The sequence below is a fragment of the Rhopalosiphum padi genome, chromosome 1 (genome assembly GCF_020882245.1).
Source record: "Rhopalosiphum padi isolate XX-2018 chromosome 1, ASM2088224v1, whole genome shotgun sequence".
NCBI lineage: Eukaryota > Metazoa > Arthropoda > Insecta > Hemiptera > Aphididae > Rhopalosiphum > Rhopalosiphum padi.
In genome coordinates, this window is record NC_083597.1 from 67,836,948 (window position 1) to 67,857,206 (window position 20,259).

The 20,259-nt window shown below is 29.2% G+C and overlaps 2 protein-coding genes across 10 annotated transcripts; one reads left to right on the plus strand and one right to left on the minus strand.

Annotated features, from left to right (window-relative positions):
• Nucleotides 1–989: 989 nt before the first annotated feature.
• Nucleotides 990–4,908, minus strand: LOC132917801 (retinoblastoma-binding protein 5 homolog). Its single transcript, XM_060978724.1, has 10 exons — nt 4,677–4,908; nt 3,650–3,742; nt 3,555–3,580; nt 3,233–3,405; nt 2,900–3,128; nt 2,520–2,812; nt 2,202–2,355; nt 1,923–2,135; nt 1,573–1,780; nt 990–1,198 (listed from the first exon to the last, which is right to left on the minus strand). Exons 2-10 carry the CDS (start codon nt 3,666–3,668, stop codon nt 1,110–1,112), a joined length of 1,404 nt encoding a protein of 467 aa, XP_060834707.1. The 5' UTR covers nt 3,669–3,742; nt 4,677–4,908; the 3' UTR covers nt 990–1,109.
• Nucleotides 4,909–13,455: 8,547 nt separating this feature from the next.
• LOC132930945 (OTU domain-containing protein 7B-like) lies at nt 13,456–19,455 on the plus strand. Of its 9 annotated transcripts, none has more exons than XM_060997071.1 (10): nt 13,456–13,732; nt 15,124–15,377; nt 15,575–15,736; nt 15,893–16,054; nt 16,773–17,001; nt 17,062–17,176; nt 17,260–17,422; nt 17,482–17,645; nt 17,710–17,949; nt 18,156–19,455. In XM_060997071.1, the coding sequence occupies exons 1-10, from the start codon at nt 13,716–13,718 to the stop codon at nt 18,429–18,431; spliced, it is 1,782 nt and encodes a 593-aa protein (XP_060853054.1). In that variant the 5' UTR covers nt 13,456–13,715; the 3' UTR covers nt 18,432–19,455. The 9 variants fall into 9 exon arrangements, with proteins under 9 accessions (XP_060853054.1, XP_060853112.1, XP_060853069.1 ...); XM_060997129.1 differs by having other exon boundaries at nt 13,457–13,614; XM_060997086.1 differs by having other exon boundaries at nt 13,709–13,732; nt 15,129–15,377.
• Nucleotides 19,456–20,259: the final 804 nt, after the last annotated feature.

A 20,259-nucleotide genomic window follows, 5' to 3' on the forward strand; every position in this document is an offset into this window, starting at 1 on the left:
TATAAATAAATAGGGTATCAAATGAACACGTATTACAATAAATCAATGAGCAATGAATAAGAAAAAAAGAAATAAATGATACATATATTGTGTCCAGTGAGAAAACGCGCCGCTAACCGACCAAAATCAGTTGTTCTGTGCATTCCCGAGTGACACCCTACCATAGGTGAACCGGTCTTGATAGCTGGGTGACGCAGGGGATTGCGCTTAATCGGCGCGTTTTCTCGCTGGACAGAGTATTAACAAAATTTCAATGACTAGACCTTAGTACTTTATACCGAAGTACAAGTACATAAAATACATATACAGCTAAGTCTTGAAGCAAAATTAGGAAAAAAGGAAAAGCTGAAAAGCACTACCAAAAACACATTTCTGGACATAAGATATTTAGACAATAAAATAAAGATAGAAAATAGTAATTAATGGAGAAGAGTAGTAGAAAAGCAAAATTAGTCTGACAGTGATACGGCAGTCTAAAGACTAAAAAACCTCTAGAAAAACAATATCTTATATTATGTTTATGTCCATGAACAAAATTATCTTGAGTTAATTTGTTAGGAAACCTAATCAATATATAACACATATTATGTAATAAGTTTAATTTCATGAGCTTTGAATATAATTATTAATAACATTTATGCATATATTATACTCTCTCATAAGATTAACTTCAGGTGTCAACCAATTTTAGACCAGTTTGGTCAGACCACACCCCTTAATAAATTAATTTTTGTTGTTTACTTTTATTTTCAATGACAGGCCATTGCCAAAAATTTACTTTACCCTATGTCTTATATGATACAGAGTATAAATTCTTGTAGTTTAGTGTTATTCAAGAAAAATCTATGAAAGTTGAATTACAACATTGTACGTAGCAAATTAAAATTTCTAATAAGAACATTTTTTTCTAAGTGATTATGATGTATTTGGAATTTTTAGAAATCAATGCACTTGGTATTTAGTTCACTAAATTTACATGATACAATTAATACAATGCAAAAATCTTTGATTTTATATTACCGAAAAAATAAATTTATATTTTAAATTTTATACAATAAAATATGTACATACAATTATACAATATACATCATAAAAATATTAAGAAACAGTTATTGTTGTTTTGGCCCTCTTTTTGGACCTTTTTTACCTCCAGTGAGTTGTTTATCTTTGGTCTTATTACTTAACAATGGATGCACTTCTGAAATAATAAAAACATTTATAAAATATCATAATAATGTATAGTAATTTTAAGTTAAAACTGAGTTTAATTACATTTCTTAAAAACTAATAAGAAAAGTCTTGCTATACTCTATTCCAAATAAGTCTGGGAAAATTTATGACCAAAACGCGTCTGGTTTCGCACAGATATGTCACGTTTCTGCCAATGGTCTAATCGTCGATCATAACAAGTGTCGATAATTGTAGCCAATAACAGCGGACCTACCTGGGCGATTTTGTTCAGACTTATTTGGAATAGAGTATAATACAAAAATTACATTACAAGTACTATTTTTAACTTCAATTTAAGAGATTAAGACTTTTAGAATGTTTATATCCAAAAATAATACTAACCGTCAGTAACGTTTTCTAAATGAATATCAATTGTACGGCATTTGGAAGAAGAAGATGTTGAAACTGGAGGTGGTGGCATATCTGGTTCGGGATCTTCAATTTCTGGAGCAATTGGCAAAAACATAAGAGCTTCCTTATGGTCTTCAATGGCTCCTTCTTCATCTGAACTACAAAATGCTGCTACAGGTTCAGCATTTTCCACATCAACCTAAAATTATTTACAATACAACATTATGATGTGAAATTACACAAATTTTAAATATTTTATTCTATTATTGAATTTAATTAAACCAAAATAATGTTTAAGTAGTTTAATATACAATGTATTTTATTTATTGAATGTTACTAACCTCAAAATCTTCATCACATCGTTGTACATCTTTTGTAATTGATTTGTCTTCATCTTCCAGGTCAAACTCAGACTCTCTTTCCTCATACTCTACATTTTCATCAAGCTCTTTAAAGTCAGGTGCAAATGCTGACCAATTTTCTACTTGATTTTGTGCCCACACAGATACTAAACCACTTGATATGCTGGTTATTATTGCTCGAACTGGATGCCACTAAAACATTACATTTTAGATGAAATTATACTTGCGTGATTTTGTAATAATAATTTTAGATCTTACAACAACGTCTAAAAGAAGTTCTCCTTTGGTTCCGTGTAATATTTTTACCAAATTTCCAATACTTTTTTCCCAAATATACAATGCATGTTGCCTAGCTGAACCTGCACAAACATATTCACCATCTCCGGAAAAACAACATTTCTTCCACATTGTTCTAAAAATCAATATTTTAGTTTAGCGAACAACTATAATTTTTAAAGTATCTAAAATATTTAATTGTAACAATATAAATAACAACCATGAAACAAAATTATTTCAATATTTTTATTTATGAAATAAAAATGAATATACATTTACACTATCAATAACTAAACATACTTGTTAACTAAATCTTGAAGTTTTTGAATGGGTTCTGGTTCTCCTTCTTTTCCTTTATCCAAAACATGTTTAGCATCATATACTCTGATGACACGATCTGAGCAATTGAGTAAAAAGCAATCTCCTCTTCGTGCAAATTCAATACTTTTTATGCCAGTCATTCCAGTAGACACTTTGAATGAGACTTTAAGTTCAAGATCAGGACAAGTCAAAACTAATATTTTACCACGAGCATTTCCTGTATAAATGTACTCTCCGCGGCGATCAAATGAAGCAACTATCATTAGATCAGACTGTAATTTATTAAAATTTCAATTTTTTTTTACACTTTCATAAATTACAAATTATGAATAATATATTAGAATGCAGCCTGAACTCACATCTTCGCCCATTGGAACCAATTTATGGTTGCCGTCCGTATCTACAAGCACAGCTGCATGTTTCATTGGACAAACAAGAAATAAATTTTTCTTTCTGGGGTGGTATTGGACTTTTAATACAGGTGATGGAAATTTATACATTTCTTCTCTTTCCCCACTTAATATATTCCAAGTGCAAACATTATTGTCAGTAGATGCACTTAATAACTTTTGCCCATTTCTTGACCAACTAAAGAATATAATTGTATACATAGGTAGATATGTAAATTATTCTGATTTAAAATAATAATAATTTGAATTATATTTAAAGAAAATAATTAATAAAACAATTGCCTTAAGGAACAAACAGGATGCATGTGGGCAGTGATAATTTTTGCAATTCCTCTAGTTAAGAAATCCCAAATTACTATACGACCATCATTGCATCCAACTGCCAAGAGTGTGCCGTATTTGTTAAACACACAAGTGACAGCTAATGATATACTATCAAGAACTCCATCAAATTCCTTTAAAAAATAAATGTAAATAAAATAAGAAAGAATCTACATTAATTTAAATCATCAATCACCTCAAGAGTTTAAAGTAATTTCAATTTATACATTTAAAACTATCAATATTATTATTTATTAATAAACATTATGTAAAATATAATTACCTCGGGATAATTTTGTCCAAAAGATTCTATAAAAAAATGTATTATTTAATTATAAAATTGATAGTTAATAAATTTTAGTTTTTTTTTTTATTTACCAAGCAACTCCAGATTCATAATGAAAGTTGATGATGGATCTAATTCTAGATTTAATTAGTTAGTTTTGAAACAGTAACTACTGCTTTTTGTGTCTAAAAAGAAAGAATAAGTGTTTTATGTTTATATACACATATTAAATGAATAAACAAATGAATTACTACATAATTTACAATAAAAAATGTAAATGATCTGTGCATAATTTACAAGAGATAAATATTTATAATTAGACTCGGTTATAAATGCTCTAAAAATAACAAAAAATGCCTATTAACTCTCTTAAAAATTACCAATATCTTTATTAAAGGCATGAAATTATGTAAGCAATAGAAAACAACAGTTTAACTTTTACCATTTTTAAAACTTCTTTATCTTCTTTAACATAACAATAACATAATAACCATACTTATAAGAATGCACAATAAATAAACAGTGTACCTACTAGAAATAAATTTAATCACAATGTATCTTCAAATTATCAATCAGTTGTTACTTGTCCTGGTAATACACTACATTCAAAAATCACTATAGGTAGACAATGACGTTATCGCATTCATATATAAACCAAATGACATCAGGAACAGATAAAAAATTTTTTTCTTTAAAATAATTTTTCTTGATATAATATTTTAAATTTCCTAATTTATACATAAAATTTTGTACAATTTAATAAATTACATGAAGATTATAAAAAAATATTTTATAAATGAAAGAACATAAAAAAAACAAAACTAAAAATTCACTTTTGAAGTCTCCATTACATGGAACAAATTGTACTTATTAGAAATCAAGGTACTAAATATAACAAACAGATTTAAATCGATTGTTTGGAATAAATATAAAACTTCTACATAATCTAGTTCTGATAATATTTTAAACTATTTTGGACTTAATTTACTCCCAATTCACATTTAATTTAATATACAATTAGCTGACTTAAGAAACTTTTCAAAACCTTTCAACAGTTTATAAACAAAACATTTTAAGTAATAAAACATACAAGGCATAATACTATAAAGGTATACTTACTAATTAATAATTATTAAACACGACTGAGATATAAAATAGCCCCGACTGCTACCAAGATTCTAGTGAAAGCGGTAGCATTTAAATAAAAAATATATTATAGTTATGTATAGCCTTATAGTTTGTACTTTATTTTAAACGTTACAAATTCGAGATAGACATATGAATTTTAATTTTAAATAGTATTAAATGTTGTGTTGATAAAACCAAAACAAAACGTTACAATCAGTGAAAAGCGGCAAAATATTGTTGGTAATCACAACCACAGGACTGGTATCATCTAACTATAAAAACATACGGGAATCTGGTAGTAGATCGAAAAATGATAAGAGATTAGAGCAGATAATTTTGAAATATTAGCATTGCCAACACCATATTTTTTTATCACTCCTTTTATTTAAACGAGTAACTTATGAAATAACATGATAAATATCGATCTATCTAGTCATGTAAAATAATTGTACGTTTAAATATGTGTTGTACTGAGTAATCTCCACTAACACTATTTTCCTTAGATCATAATATACTTTATTATGATCTAAGAGTATATTTCACTGCAGCCTATTTTTAATACCATTATAGATTGTGTGGAATAAAAATGACCAGTTATAAGGGAATAGCGCGCCGCAATATTCGTGCGCCAGATGGAGCTAGCATACAGATAGTCCGCTCACGTCAAAGTATTCTGCTTCAGCTGAATAATTATAAAGGTAACTAGCGGCTGGTGTACCTCGATTCCGGGCGTTGTAAAAGCCGCCTTTCAGGTGGTCGAGTGAAAATCGGTTCACCGGAAACTTGGTAGGGAATGATAGTAGGGTGTCTAGAAATCGATCACTAAAATTGAAAAAAAAGCATTGTATCAACTAAATACATTATTCGTTATTTTATTATGATTTACATAATTAAATATAATCATTACATTTATCTATGTAACACTTTTTTAACATATTTATAAGTATAGCTGCAATCTGCATTTAACATTGTCAATAATTGTCATTTGTCATTTGTACCCAAATAGGTAATTTAAAAAATATTTAAGGGTAAAAATTTAAAATAATTGTAATTTGTCAATTGTATTAGGTATATGATTTAAAAAATGTTAAATAAATTATTTAAATTATATAAAAATGACAATTAATTTATATTTTTTAATTATTTTAAATTTTTACACTTAAACATTTTTTAAATTTCCTATATAGGTACAAATGACAAATGACAAATATTGACAATGTTAAATGCAGATTGCAGCTATACTTATAAATATGTTAAAAAAGTGTTACATAGATAAATGTAATGATTATATTGAATTATGTAAATCATAATAAAATAACGAATAATGTATTTAGTTGATACGGAGCTTGTTTTTCCAAGATCTATTATAAATAATATAAATTACTGTTTGACAAATAGACAATAGTTTTACAATGATTACATTTTTCGTTTTATTTTATCGTATTTTATTAGAACTCTTTTGCACTCATCACATGATACGTAAATTATAATTTAGACTCGTCAGTCGTGGGACTTCACCCCGCAAATGGTCATTTCCCATTTTCTCAATTATTATTTATTTTATTACGTGTACACTGTATAGTTTATTGTACATGGACTACATGGTACATCTGACATCATACATTAATATTCCATAATACTACGTACCAAGACGTAAGACATAAGTACACGATACCAATACTTGCTAAAACACTAAACGTTTAAGTTTCTAAAATCGTTACTTTTTTATTTACTAAAAATGGAAAAACTAAAATTTATTATTTGATGAGAAATCGTTATTTTATGCGTGAATATCCAGTTTCGTCTTTCGCCAAAATTTGAACTCTATAGGTTTTCATCATAAACAATAATTGTGAAATTAATAAATTTTTTTTATCATTCTTGTAAGAAAAACTTACGTGGAGGCTTGAATTTCATTTCAAGGTATATATATTTTTTAAGTTAAATATATGAATAAGTAACAAATACAATTTTTTTTTTAAATTTTCGCGATTTTGACGAAGGTAATATAAATTCGAACTTTAAACATTCATAAAAATAAACTGCAAATTTTTTTAATTATTATAATTTATAAGCAACATATTTACAATTTATACTTAAATAATAGTACAATAAATACATTTTTTGAATAATTAAGGTTATTCAATATGATGTACCAGTTTCGTGATTTCAAAATCTGGCCACCCTAGATAGGTATTAGCATTGAGTATGGTAAGTACTCAATGGTATTAGGTATGAATAAATGACGCACATCGTTGTATTAGTTTAAATTAGAGACGTACCATTGTGTGTCCACTGTCCAGTGATTACTCATATAGGCTAATAAACTAATCGCTTCACATAGACGGATGTTCCATGGTTTGGTTTGTCCTCAAATTTGGACGACGTACTACTAAATTGGAGCTAAAATGGCTTTATAATAAATACCCAAGTATTTTGTTTCAGTCTGGCAGAGAAGGACGAAAATAAAGGCGTATGTTGTACTATTTTATTTTATTTTTTGGTATGTTCATGCGAATTATTTTGTTAATTTTTTTTATTAATAGTTAATAATTAAACCAATGTATTTAATTGAGTTTGAGAATGGAAAGTAGTTATTATTAATTAGTATTAGTGGAGAATGTTTCTTTTAGTTTAGTTGGAAATTTACTTACTTACTTTCGTATATTGCTTAGTTCATAAAGAAATCAGATTGAGGTGATATGAACTTATTGATTAGGGGATCATTTTCCGATGATAAGATTACTGTATCGTCAGCATAAGTAGCTAAAATGATATGTCAAATTGTAATGTTCGGAATATTGTAGTCTGTAGGTAAACTGTAAATATGATATAATAAGTAGTGGTGAGACCTTGGAAAACTCCTACCAGTCCTACCTTTATGTTGTGGTAGGATAACATTGAAATCGAATAGCCCTATCTTACAGCAATAATCTTCTTTCTGGGTATGACTTAAGTATGAGGACATGAGGTAATAACTAATAAGGAGTGGGTAAGAAGGATTTTAATTTAAATCGAAGACAGGTTATGTTAGGTACCTAACCATCGCAGTGCCATTCTTTATCGAAAGCTTGTGCTATATCAAAGAAAGCACTCGGGTAATATTGTTTTGTTTCTAATGAAAATGAAATGTAGTCGGTTGAATTTTATGGATCTGATGGATTGTGAAAATGTGAAATGGTAGGATCAAAAATCTAACCGGGTGTCATTTTTTTTTATAAACGATCGGAGATAGTCTTTTTAATAGAAGTTTTTCGATTAACTTACCACATGTCGGCAGGGGTCTAATGAGTCTACATGAATTAACTACATATTTGAGTTTTTCTGGATTAGATATTATTATTATTATTATGTAGTGAACAAAAAACATAATTTATTCGGAAACAGAATTGATTTTTATTTTTATTCCATGAAGTATATATTACATACTCAGAACGAGACCGCTATAAACAGTGCGTTTTGCTTCGTGCTCTTTATAATATTATTTTAAATGGCATCTGTATAGAAGACTTCTCTGCATATTTCCAAAATTCAAAATTCCAACTTCAAACTTTCATAAAAATTTATTGTAGATTTATACACACAATAATAACAAATTAACAATATATAATATACTATATGAAGAGTCTTGTATTAAATTTTCCAACTATATTTTTTTCGACTGAGCATAATTTTGTTATCGTTATTTATAGATCATACCATATTACAATGTATAAAAAATGCAATAAATTATAAACATTTGGTCAAAATATTAAGTACCGTATATATCAGTATCGTTGGTTATATTCGATAACCAAAATCGATTTATGTTATTATATTATATTAATAATTAATATATACGAGTAAAGGTCATGAGTATTCTATTCTATGTATATTAAGAATTTTCATAAATTATTTATTGTAATCAATAATGAATTAAAACAAAAAATTTTTAGAAGATTACCTACGTGAATCGTCCTTTATTGTTACGGTAACTTCTGGATGATGTTAAATGATAATGACACATTTTAGACCTAGTTAGTTCACACTGAAAAATTTTTCTACATGAAAAAAAAACGTTTTCATTATAGTTGCAACATTTTAATATCCCATCCTGTCCATTGCACTTAATGCACTAACCAACCACTAGTGTAAATGTATTCACTGTTATTAAAATTTAAAGTTATTATGTATTCTACGCAATGTGTTATGTGTTAATGTGTTATGGTTTATCGTACGGACATAGAATTATCAACAAATTTTTATCTTATACATTCAAGTAGGTATTTAACTGTATTTACTAGCTGACGTGATACTATATTTTTCACGCTGCAGTGCAGATAGGACGTATCTATTTTGGGCAAACATTTTATTAATAAATATTAAATATAAAATAATCTCGCCTTACACGATTTTATTATTATCGTACGTGAGTTGCAGTATAGCTATAAACGCATTTGAGATTAAATTTAAGGTACCTTAGGTACCTACTTAGTTTTCTTATCTTTTAAGTAAATAACAATATAATACCTAGTACCTATATGCTATATCTATATAATAAACTTGTGTTTACTAAAAATGCCAAAAAGTTCACTTATTAAATATTAATATATTTTTCATGATTAAATTATAATAATTTATTGATCGGATTAAAACCTGTTTCGGACGCAGGTAATTGCGTAAAACGTTATCAACGTTAGAAGGTCATTTTATTTTTTTGACGATTCTAGCTATAATACCCGAATATTAAATTCATGCGCCATTGGCCAATAGACAAAAACAATGTGTCACATCACTATCTTAAATAAAAGTTAAATTTTTATTATACAATATTAATTTTGGTGGGGATGAGGATCACCCACCTTGCAACCCCCCTTCTGATGTGGAGCCTTTCTATATTTATAAATATTGTATATACAATATACATCATAATATACTTATAGATAATATTAAAAAATTAACATTAAATAAAATTAATATTACTGTTCAAAAATGTTTAAAAATAGTTGATCAATGTTTTGTAAAACTTGAATCGACTCCCCCTCCTTGGTCAAGCTTAAGATGCATCTGATTACTTATTTATAAATTTGTTTTTTTGTATATTATGTTTTCTATGGTATTTACTACCACAAAGTGTAAACTGATACATAAGCACATGGTCATTTCACATATGTATCTTGTATTTATGCAAATGATATTGATATATTTAAATTAAAATACAGATTATACCTGTTTAGTACGATGAAACTATACTGCCCAGTGTTCAATATTAAAGTTATTATCAAACGTAGAAATGTAGTTGATAATATTCGATACTGCTCTGGATCGGGTAATAAAAGACACTCATCAGTACCACAACGTCGCGTAGGTGACAATATCGATTAAATATATCGTGATACAACAATAAGACAAATAATTGTCACATTAGTTGTCATTGACTAACCACTAACCTAATCATTCACATTAGTTCTGATAACTTTATAAAACTTATATCACTTTTGAATACTAAGAATTTTAAATATTAAAATAAGTGTGTAATGTGGTGATCAATATTGATATAGGCAATAGGCATCTAGTTAATATACTCTAGCTAGATAGCATCACTCTCTGTGTGTGTATATATTATCATTGATTATAAATAGTATTTATAAAGTAAATAGTAAATTAAATAGTAAATACTATTTATAATCAATGATATTATCAATTATGTATTTTTACCACTACTCTAAATACTGCAGTATATTCTATATATACAAAGCGCATTTTCAAAAGTCCATAATTTTGCCAATTTTGGCTTACACTTGCCTGCACTATATAGTCTATAGGATAGTATTTTAGTTTAAAAGTCATCACAAATAGTCATATAGAAGATTGAGTAAAAATCTATTTTGATCTAATAAACCATAATGATGATAATGATGATATGATGTACAGTGAATAGAACTTTCACGTATAAAATATTAATACTTAGTACCTATACTTTGTTTTCCTGCGAAGATGGTGTTGTTTTTTTGTTACTTTTTGACAGTGATAGCCTATAATATTGTTTGTATACATATTTATGTATGGTATACAATATATATATATATATATATATAGACAAAAGTGGGAGGAAGCTCTTTGTCCCCCCACATAACTCTTTAGACTGCAGCTTATTATTACTGTTTAGCGTCCACTCACATACTGTACTATCTCTACTTGTTATTTACAGTAGTAAAATAATATATTCCTACATCGAAAACGATAAATTATGCTAAAAAAACTAAATAACGCAAACAAAAAATAAAATCAACTATACAAAAAAAAAAAATAATAATAATAAAATATAGGTAGATATTATATAATATACGATAATGCTGCGAACGACGATAACAGACAAATTAATATTATCTTAAATAAAAAAAAAATAATAATATAATTAGTATAATTTAAATTTATCATATAATTGAGGCATACTTTATAATTTTGTATATACTATTTATTCTAATATGACAAGCATAATAGCAGTGCGATGACTGTGATGTAAATAGGTAGCCTAAGTACAAAATAAAAACAAGTGAGTTGTGCGCCAACTGGATGTATATATTGAAATTCACTCATCATTTCCAAACAAGTCGTGGATTTGTGGCCAAACAATTTGCGTGTTTCGCGCGGACCGCGAACGGTCTGAATTTTTGGCAGAGCGGCTGTACCTACAGGTATATCTAAAAAGTTCAAGGTCCATATAAAGAATATAGTAATGACAAAAAAAATAAAATTCTAATTTCTATTTCCTGTTTACCTGCACATATATTATTGTAAAAAGGAAATATAGTTAATAGTTAATCCAATGGACGATGAGATATTTTTCTTAAATATACAATTATTATTTACAAAATAATTATTTTTATTTTAGGACGTGATGTACAATTGAATATTATACAGATAAAAACCATCATATTTAAAATTTAAATTGTTTTCCTGTCCAAAATACTATAAAAATAGTTGAAACAATTATTTTTAAGTGATGTGCCTATATATTGTGTGCAACAGTGAAATTATACATTATATGTCCCAAAAGTCCCGTGTATCTCCCTTAATATCTCCGTAGAAAATCAATATATATATTTAAATATTGTTTTTTACAGTAATAAGTATGGAAAGCTTTCAGTTAAGAATAAAAAATTTCTATTTTTGAAACCGGTATTTTGTATGTCAATTCATAATAATTCAAGAAAAATTAATTGTTTCACATTTCAATAATAAAATATCTATTTCAGCCTGACAATACTTACAAAATACATACCTACCTTAAGTTTTAATTTGAATCGAAATAACAATAGCTGTGTCAGTGTCTTATCGTTAGGTTAGCTGAATAGTGAACTGGTTACCTATTTTTAAGTATTATAATCATCATGAAGTGAACCTAAAATTAAGAAATGGGACTAAAAACTTTAATATAGGTATTGTCAGGCTGAAATAAATATTTTATTATTGAAATGTGAAAGAATTAATTTTTTTTGAATTCTTATGAATTGAAATACAAAATACCAATTATCAAAAATTGAAAATTTGAAATGTATAGCTTATTTTAACAGTTCATATCGGTAAATACAAATTGGTTCCACTAATAACGAATTTTTGTTTTGTTTAATGCAACGAAATATTTTAGTGGTTGTATAAAATATTATGTTTCAAAAAATATAGTTGCCGTCTACCAAAGTACCAAATTTGTACAATACCTATTATATTTGATGTGCGTTCTTATAGCATACTAAACTATCGAACAACGCACAAATTGAGAGTTTATTATTAATAGTAAAATAATTATATTGAGTAATTTGAATTAATTATAATTAAGTTAGTAACAGGAGTCTTGCACCTCGCCTGTTGAGTACCTATGTGGCTATGTGTAATAATAATTAATATTATATTAAACGAAATCGCTATAACAATTAATATTCGCATTTTATTGCCATTATGTTATTAATAAACCACGCATTATAATTATTTAAAAGTATTGCACACATCGAATCATCGACGAGGTAGGTACATCGTATATAGGCGATAGATCCCGTTGGGTAGGAAGATGGGTGTGTGGCAAATGAAGGTTGCGGGTGAAGCGGACCGCGAACGTCGGATGCAGCAACCTAGGTTAACGCGGTACGCAGTGCGCGCGCGTTCGATCGTCGTGATTGAAAAAAACCCACTCGTCGAATGCATTTTGTATTTTGTTTTATTTTGAATCAAAATTGAAAATACACGACATCAAGGGCACTGCGAGTTAGGTAAACCAGTACAGTAAAATTATAAAATATCGTCAGTAAGTCCAATAAGTCCATAGTTGTCAATGTTATAATATTATTTATGATAATGTCGTAACGCGCGCAAAGCGCAACAAACACTCATATATTTTGTACTGCGTGAAAATAATATTATGCGTTTATCCATCGGTAACGCGACGCGAATCCGCATTTTTGACGCGTGCTCGAATCGAAATTTGAATTGAACAATAACAATAAGGAACAGCAGCACAAATATTTCATGCGATTATAATATTGTGTGCGTAATTTGTATAAAAATATAATATTTTAGTCGCGCGCGCGTAGTCCGGCAAAAAGCGATACGACTATTACGACTTACGACCAAGGGGTGCGTGGGAGGTGGCAACGTCATCTTGGAGGAGACGGTTTTAAATTGTCCGCCGCCGAAAGTGTGTGGGGAGCCGTGTGACGTTTTTATTTCCACGGCGAAATTAATATTTTCCGTTCTGATAACGTCGCGGCCCGCGGCGCATACTCATTGCTGCAGTTGTACTGTCCGCCGTCCGGTCGTTCGTGGTTTCGCACGCGCACAATCATGTCCGTTGCAACTTGTCTTGCTGACTACGTCGTCGTCGTCGATAATAATAATCGATGATAATAAAACGATATTAATATTAATCATCAGCTGCTGCAGATTTCGGCTTTAGGTCATATACAATATATATTATAATATATCAATATAACATACATGATCTAAGATTTCGACGATCGTGATGCGATCGCCGATCAGAGATAAAAACGATATCCCATGATGCCGTTCTATGGGTAATAACACTAATAAATAATAACCAATAATAGTAGAAAAAATAACGATAACATTATTTCGTCGTTGTTGTTGTCGTCACACCTAATAATATTTTGTTTATTTATTATTTCGTTCGTTAATTCGTTATTTATATTGTGTTGTGTGGTCTTTGCTACCTTGAAATAGTGTAACGTTCGAGTCGGAAACCACCGCCACCGCTCTCTCCCCGTCCCTCCTGCGACGACCCGTTTACCGTTTACGTCCGTCGTAGGCCCCATCGCCACCATCCGGCAGCAGTAGGCACTAGGCAGTGCGCCGCGCGATAACTGCGACACAACACGCGCCGTCCGCCCGTCGTCGTTTTCACAGACGCGATTTCTCGTTCGCTCGATGCCAGACTCGTCGTAGATCCGGACGTGAGTAGAAAAGAGTTTTCGTTTCAGAAATGTTGATGACGGGTTTTCTCATACTATAGGCTACTCGCTATGCTCCACCTTAAATGCGACCGATACCGAGCGATTTGTGCGTGACAAACACAAACGCGGCGGCTGTAGTAAATACCGATCCCTCCAACGTTTTTTGGCCGTATTTATTTTTCTGTATTAGATTTAGTTTCGGTTTGAGTCGCGATCTTTTTTTTCTCGAAATTCAGCAGACTTCCGCCTACATCATATTATTATATAATCAGACGCATTAGGATGAAATGTTTTCGATCATTATTCACCACACGTTCTGCGGCCAATATAGTACCTGCTGGCTGCTGCCTATCGCTCTGTAAACATGTTCGCGTCTAAACAAATATTAAAAATTACACGTACATTGCGGTAATGTATTCAAATCGTCGCGAATATTGTTTTGACGGAATAATCGGCATTGTGCGTTGATAATCACTGTTGACCGCAAGTACCAAAAAAAAAAAAAAAAATATTCCACGTTTGATCTGTTGATAAACGTTTAACAAAACATGTGAACTAATCTCACCTACTGACCTATCCACACCTTTAGTATACCTTACCTATCTATATCATTTTGGTTGGTTAATTATTTTCCACCTTACTTAATCAACATGTTATTGACATTTTTCACAATTTTCATTTGCCAATTTGATAGTAGTAGTACACAAATATAATGATTTCGACACTCATATAATACATAGTTATCATACTATTATTTTTTTTTCAGACTTATTAAATTTGTTAATCATACACTTAAACCTATAGATATGTTTCCATTTTAAACTTCTTAATTGATTTTTATAACAAGGTAACACACAGTTGTTTCAGATTTTTTCTTCAAGTACATTTTAATTGTTGTTTTGTGAATAAAAATGTTCAATGAGTAATGTTGTTATTGTTTAGATTTTTTGATATCGTAAGCGATAATTTACTTTAAATTTACTTTCTGTTTGTAGAATAGATACCAACGTGGAGGAAAGCAATGCACTATTGGTCAAGGTGGAGCGAAACAGCTCTAGCCATTACGACCAACCTGATTCTGGGTTATATGGCCATAACAGTAACAGTTTTGAGGATATTGAGAACGGTAACATTACAGCAGTCCCTTTCATGGATGAGACAACTTCATTATCCCCAAATACTATACTAATACCATTAACCGGAACAACTCCACCTCAACATCATGATGAACCATTCGGTACAAATGCCTGTAAGTACTTATACAGTATTGTTACATGTTAGGTATTTATGACTAAATAGATATTCATTCACTATTTGTTTCATTTCATTATTTGTAGGTATTGGGTACAGTTATTACATTTTTTTTTTAAAATTAATTATACAACTTCTTACTTCTTGATGTGATGTAAAGCATTGAAATTCAATTGTATTGATTTTTGTCTTTAGATAAAACACTTAAAAGAGGCATTTCACATGCTACTGACAATGTGAACATTGTTTCTCAAGCAAGATCAGAATTGATATTTATCGATAACACTGAAGATGAACTGCAGATTGTTGAAACTCCAGTTTATACATTTATTCTACCTGATTTGTCGCAACTTGAAGGTAAATCTAACCACATATTATATTTATTTGATAATACATTATACAACTATTTACTTTTACTATAACTATAAATATATATTGTATAAGCTTAACTCCTGACTACTCTTTTCAAATAATATTGTTATTAATATAATATGTTGTTCAATTATTGTTTAGAAAAATTTAGAATGTTTATTGAAAAAGACTTGATAGCAGTAGCAATGCAGAGTTCTCTCGAACAGGCTTCAAGACTGAATTGGTGGACTGGATTTTGTCAAAGGCTTTGGCCACTTTCAACATCTGGTGATGGAAACTGTCTTTTGCATGCTGCTTCGTTGGGTAAACTGAAACAGCATAGAGATTATTTAGTATTTTGAACATTTATTAACTTTAGTAATAATATTTCAGTAACTAAATAATTTACTAAAATTGTTCTCAAAGCATTTATTCACATTGTAATTTGAGACAGTTATTTAAATTTATTTATTTTTACGTATTAAAATGTTTATAATTTATTTAAATTTATGGTACTTGTTTATTATTGCCCCACCACTGCACTATATAAAATATATCCCCCTGCCACTAGGTGACTGTCCATTGTATTATGATACTGTTTATATACTGTTACAAAATAAACAGATAAATGTAAATAATAATAACATAGTTTTTTAAAAATCTATAAATGTCACACATTTTTTTTTTTTTTTTAAAAATTGTACCTTAGTATTAAATACTGGGGGAATTAATTTTTATCAATATTTTAAAATAAGCAAATTATGTTTCTAAGATAGGTATGCACACTCAATTACATACAATATAGCAATAATTGACAACATTTTAAGTATCATAAGATGTATTTACTCTTTTTTATTAATAGTAACATAATACTTATCTAAACCTATGCATAAGGTATCATAGAGATACAGGGAAATATCAAACGCAAATATTGAAATTGTAGATAAAAGACTACTGGAGTAAGGTCTGCCTGTTGGCTAGGCGATAACAAACAAATACCAAATTAACACATTAAGATACTTATTATACTCATTTTTTATAGGTATTTGGGGTTTTCATGATCGGTTATTAAATTTGAGGCGGGCTTTGCACTCATTCCTCAGCAATGGTCCAGCTCGACATTCACTTTGGCGGCGTTGGCAACGACAACAAACTATTATGAATTCATTATTTGGTCTTGTGTATACAGAACAAGAATGGCGCCGAGAATGGAATGCAATTGTTAACATGGCTTCCACTGTTCCTCGTATGAGGAAACAGAGTATATCAAGGTTTGTTAGTATTTTTGTTTAATTTTTTACTGTTATTTGATGTATAATTTTTAAAAACAGTGGAAATGCGGATACCGAAGGATACATTTATGAGAGCCTTGAAGAAATACATGTTTATGCTTTGGCACATGTTTTAAAAAGACCTATTATTGTCATAGCAGATACTATTCTTAAGGTGTTTATGTTTTTAAGTTTTAATACATTAGTTAGTAAAGTTTTGTCAATTTTGAATTGGTTTTAAATCAATTTTATCTACAGGATATGAATGGTGAAGCGTTGGCTCCTATTCAGTTTGGAGGTATCTATCTGCCTCTGGAATGTTACCCGTGTGATTGTCATCGTTCTCCTTTGTTATTGGCATATGATGGAGGACATTTTTCAGCTTTGGTTGCAATGGAAACACCAAATTCAACTCTTTCTTGTATGTAAAATGTATATACTTTTATCATGGTTGATTATACCTTAAACCTTTGAATTCAGGTGCTATACCTTTGGTGGACTCAAATGGCGAACTCTTACCAATACAGTTTCCTGTTGATCCAGGTGAAAGTGATCATTCTCCTGATAAAAATCAAGAACTATCATTTACTGATTCATTGTCATTATTGAACAGTTATTTGGATATTGTGAAACTTGACCCTCAAGTATTTATAATGATATACATTATTAATTATATTTAGATAATAAAAAATGTATGGTTTGTTTTAGGGTAACAATGATACTACATGCAAAAATGGTCTGTTTGGTAGTCTAGGACGTTCAGTAGGGAATAAATTGAAATCAAAACTGTCAAGGACAAATTCTGTTAAAAATCTATCTGCTATATCACCTCAAGCAAAGTATACGTATTGTGCCCTGATCAACTCTGACAAAAAACACGAATATCACGATGTGATGATTAAAAACTACTTAAGGACAGCAGCTGAACGGTTTCAGCATTCCCCTTACGTGAGTTTCTGTTATTTTTTAATAATATTCTTATAAAAGAATATATATTTTAGGACACTGCATTAAGTTATTGTTATATCTATGAGTAATTTAAATTAATTGTATTACTTTAAAGTTTAAATCTAGAGTAATGAATAAATTGTACTTATCGAATACCTACTTGTGGACACTGTGCCGTTGTTACAGAGTTGTTTTGAATGTTTTAGGCGGATACGACGCCTCGTTATGGAGCTGGTAAATCTCGTTTTTATACAGAAGCTGATTCTGAGTCGCACGTCAAAGTCGGCCTGATGACTCCTGTCAAAGCTGTCACAAACGAAGATCCCACAATGTACCTATCAAAATCCACATTCTATGACACTGGTTCGCAAGTGGACAAGTGTCTTACGGAAGACTGCGAGTTCTTCGGGTCATCTGTGACTAAACATCTATGTTCAAAATGTTACCAACTGTATCAGCAGCAAAAAAAGGAATCTGTTTGAAATAGTATAAAAAACTATACACAAAGATTTCATCTCATCTTAACACACATACATACACATCCACAACATATACACAATCTGTTGTTTTTTTTTTATTAATTTTAATAGTTTGTGACTAACACGTACATATTTAAGTCTATGTACACCACACGTCCATACATCGCAACATCACTGAATAAATAAATAAATAAAAGCGCCATTTACTACCTAATATTAATTATTACTTGTTTGTCCTGCATATTTATACGTTTTATTTAATGTTTTTTTTATTTATATGTATCGTGTAACATATGCCAACAAAATATGCATTGGCCTTTTTTTCAGTAATTTTTTTTTAACTATAATTAAGAAAAATTCTTCTCTATCTTTAACTAGTCTTGAAAAAAAAAAATTGATAATATTTATTAGCATGCAGGTAATTTACGTATTATATGTTTTAAAGCAAACTAAAACATTTACTGTAATCTGCTGATTTAATTAGTCACAGCTATTAGTTGTATAATCATTTTTATGCTTATTATGTTATTAAGGCTTGTTTTTCCTAAATTATTTCTGTTAATTTTTAATAATTATGTTTTTGCATAATAATAATAATAAATCAGAAACATTAATAAAAAACAAAAAATTATAAGAACTAACGGTAAAATAAATACATGTTAATATATTGATTTTGTTAACAGACTAAGCGTCAAATGTCATGTGGTTTGAAATCGCTTGAAATGTTATATGATCGAGTATCGTATACTCGTTTTATCAAAATGAATTTGTTGTTCGTTTTAATTTTTTTTTTTATCTGTCATATCATTGTGAATTTGTATATGTACATTTATTTATTTATTTATTTATGTTATAGATTTTTGTTGTTAATTTTTACACGTTAACAGAAGAATAACATCATAATATGTACTGGTATATTATTATTTTTTACACCTGTTATAACTACGTTTGTACATGTTTATATGTCTATGGTTATATTATGTCGTTGAGAAAACGTAAAATATATTATATTGTGATTGTTTTAGAATTTCCTACCGTGCAGATCTTTTTAAAATTATTAATTTTAATTTTATGTTAACCGAGTTGTTAGTGTATATGATATCAATAATTGACTAACACTTCTCATCACCTGTTTGTAAGACAATCAAATAAGTGCATAAGAGAAAAATATACACGCAATTTTATTCTAAAAAACTTTCTTTTCATTGTTACCTGTTAGGTACTGGTTTGAGTTTTATTTGCATATATTATATTATATTTTTATAGAACAGTAAATATTTATAAAAATTATTAAAATAGATTAAATTTAATTTAATCTGTCCTGTTTAATAATTATTATATCATTGTTAGAAATCATTAATCATGTAGATAATGTGGGTATTATAGAAATGCACCCCGCTAAATCCGGTATCGATAAGAAAGGCCGGCCTATACCTCGCGTATTCCACTTTTATATTTTATTTTTGAGGCAAAATACTTTTGATTGCAGCTGTATTGAATTTTTAATTTCGTTAATAATATAATAATTATGAACTTATGACAAATGATAATGTATCTGGTTAAAATATTATTATAAATAGCGCATCCAAGTCGAAGACGGTGTAAAAAATGTCGAGTCTGCACTGCATTTTGTACAACACAACACTAGCTAGGTACCTACCTAATAAGATAATAAGAAGTGGTTGTAATATATCGTGTATCGATGCTATTTGGAAACAGAACCGCATTGATCATTGCTTGAGGCTGATGTACTTACTCAAAGTTTATAGATACCTACTAATGATATGCTATAATTAACATTGTGATTTACGGACCGGTTGATTAATAATAT

What these genes read in the sequence shown, in the direction of transcription:
- LOC132930945 (XM_060997071.1), top strand. An exon ending in TGATTTGTCGCAACTTGAAG is followed by an intron (nt 15,737 to 15,892) that starts GTAAATCTAACC and finishes ATTATTGTTTAG; the next exon opens with AAAAATTTAGAATGTTTATT. An exon ending in ACCAAATTCAACTCTTTCTT is followed by an intron (nt 17,423 to 17,481) that starts GTATGTAAAATG and finishes CTTTGAATTCAG; the next exon opens with GTGCTATACCTTTGGTGGAC.
- LOC132917801 (XM_060978724.1), bottom strand. An exon ending in TGGTTCCAATGGGCGAAGAT is followed by an intron (nt 2,813 to 2,899) that starts GTGAGTTCAGGC and finishes AATAAATTACAG; the next exon opens with TCTGATCTAATGATAGTTGC. An exon ending in AACTTCTTTTAGACGTTGTT is followed by an intron (nt 2,136 to 2,201) that starts GTAAGATCTAAA and finishes GTAATGTTTTAG; the next exon opens with TGGCATCCAGTTCGAGCAAT.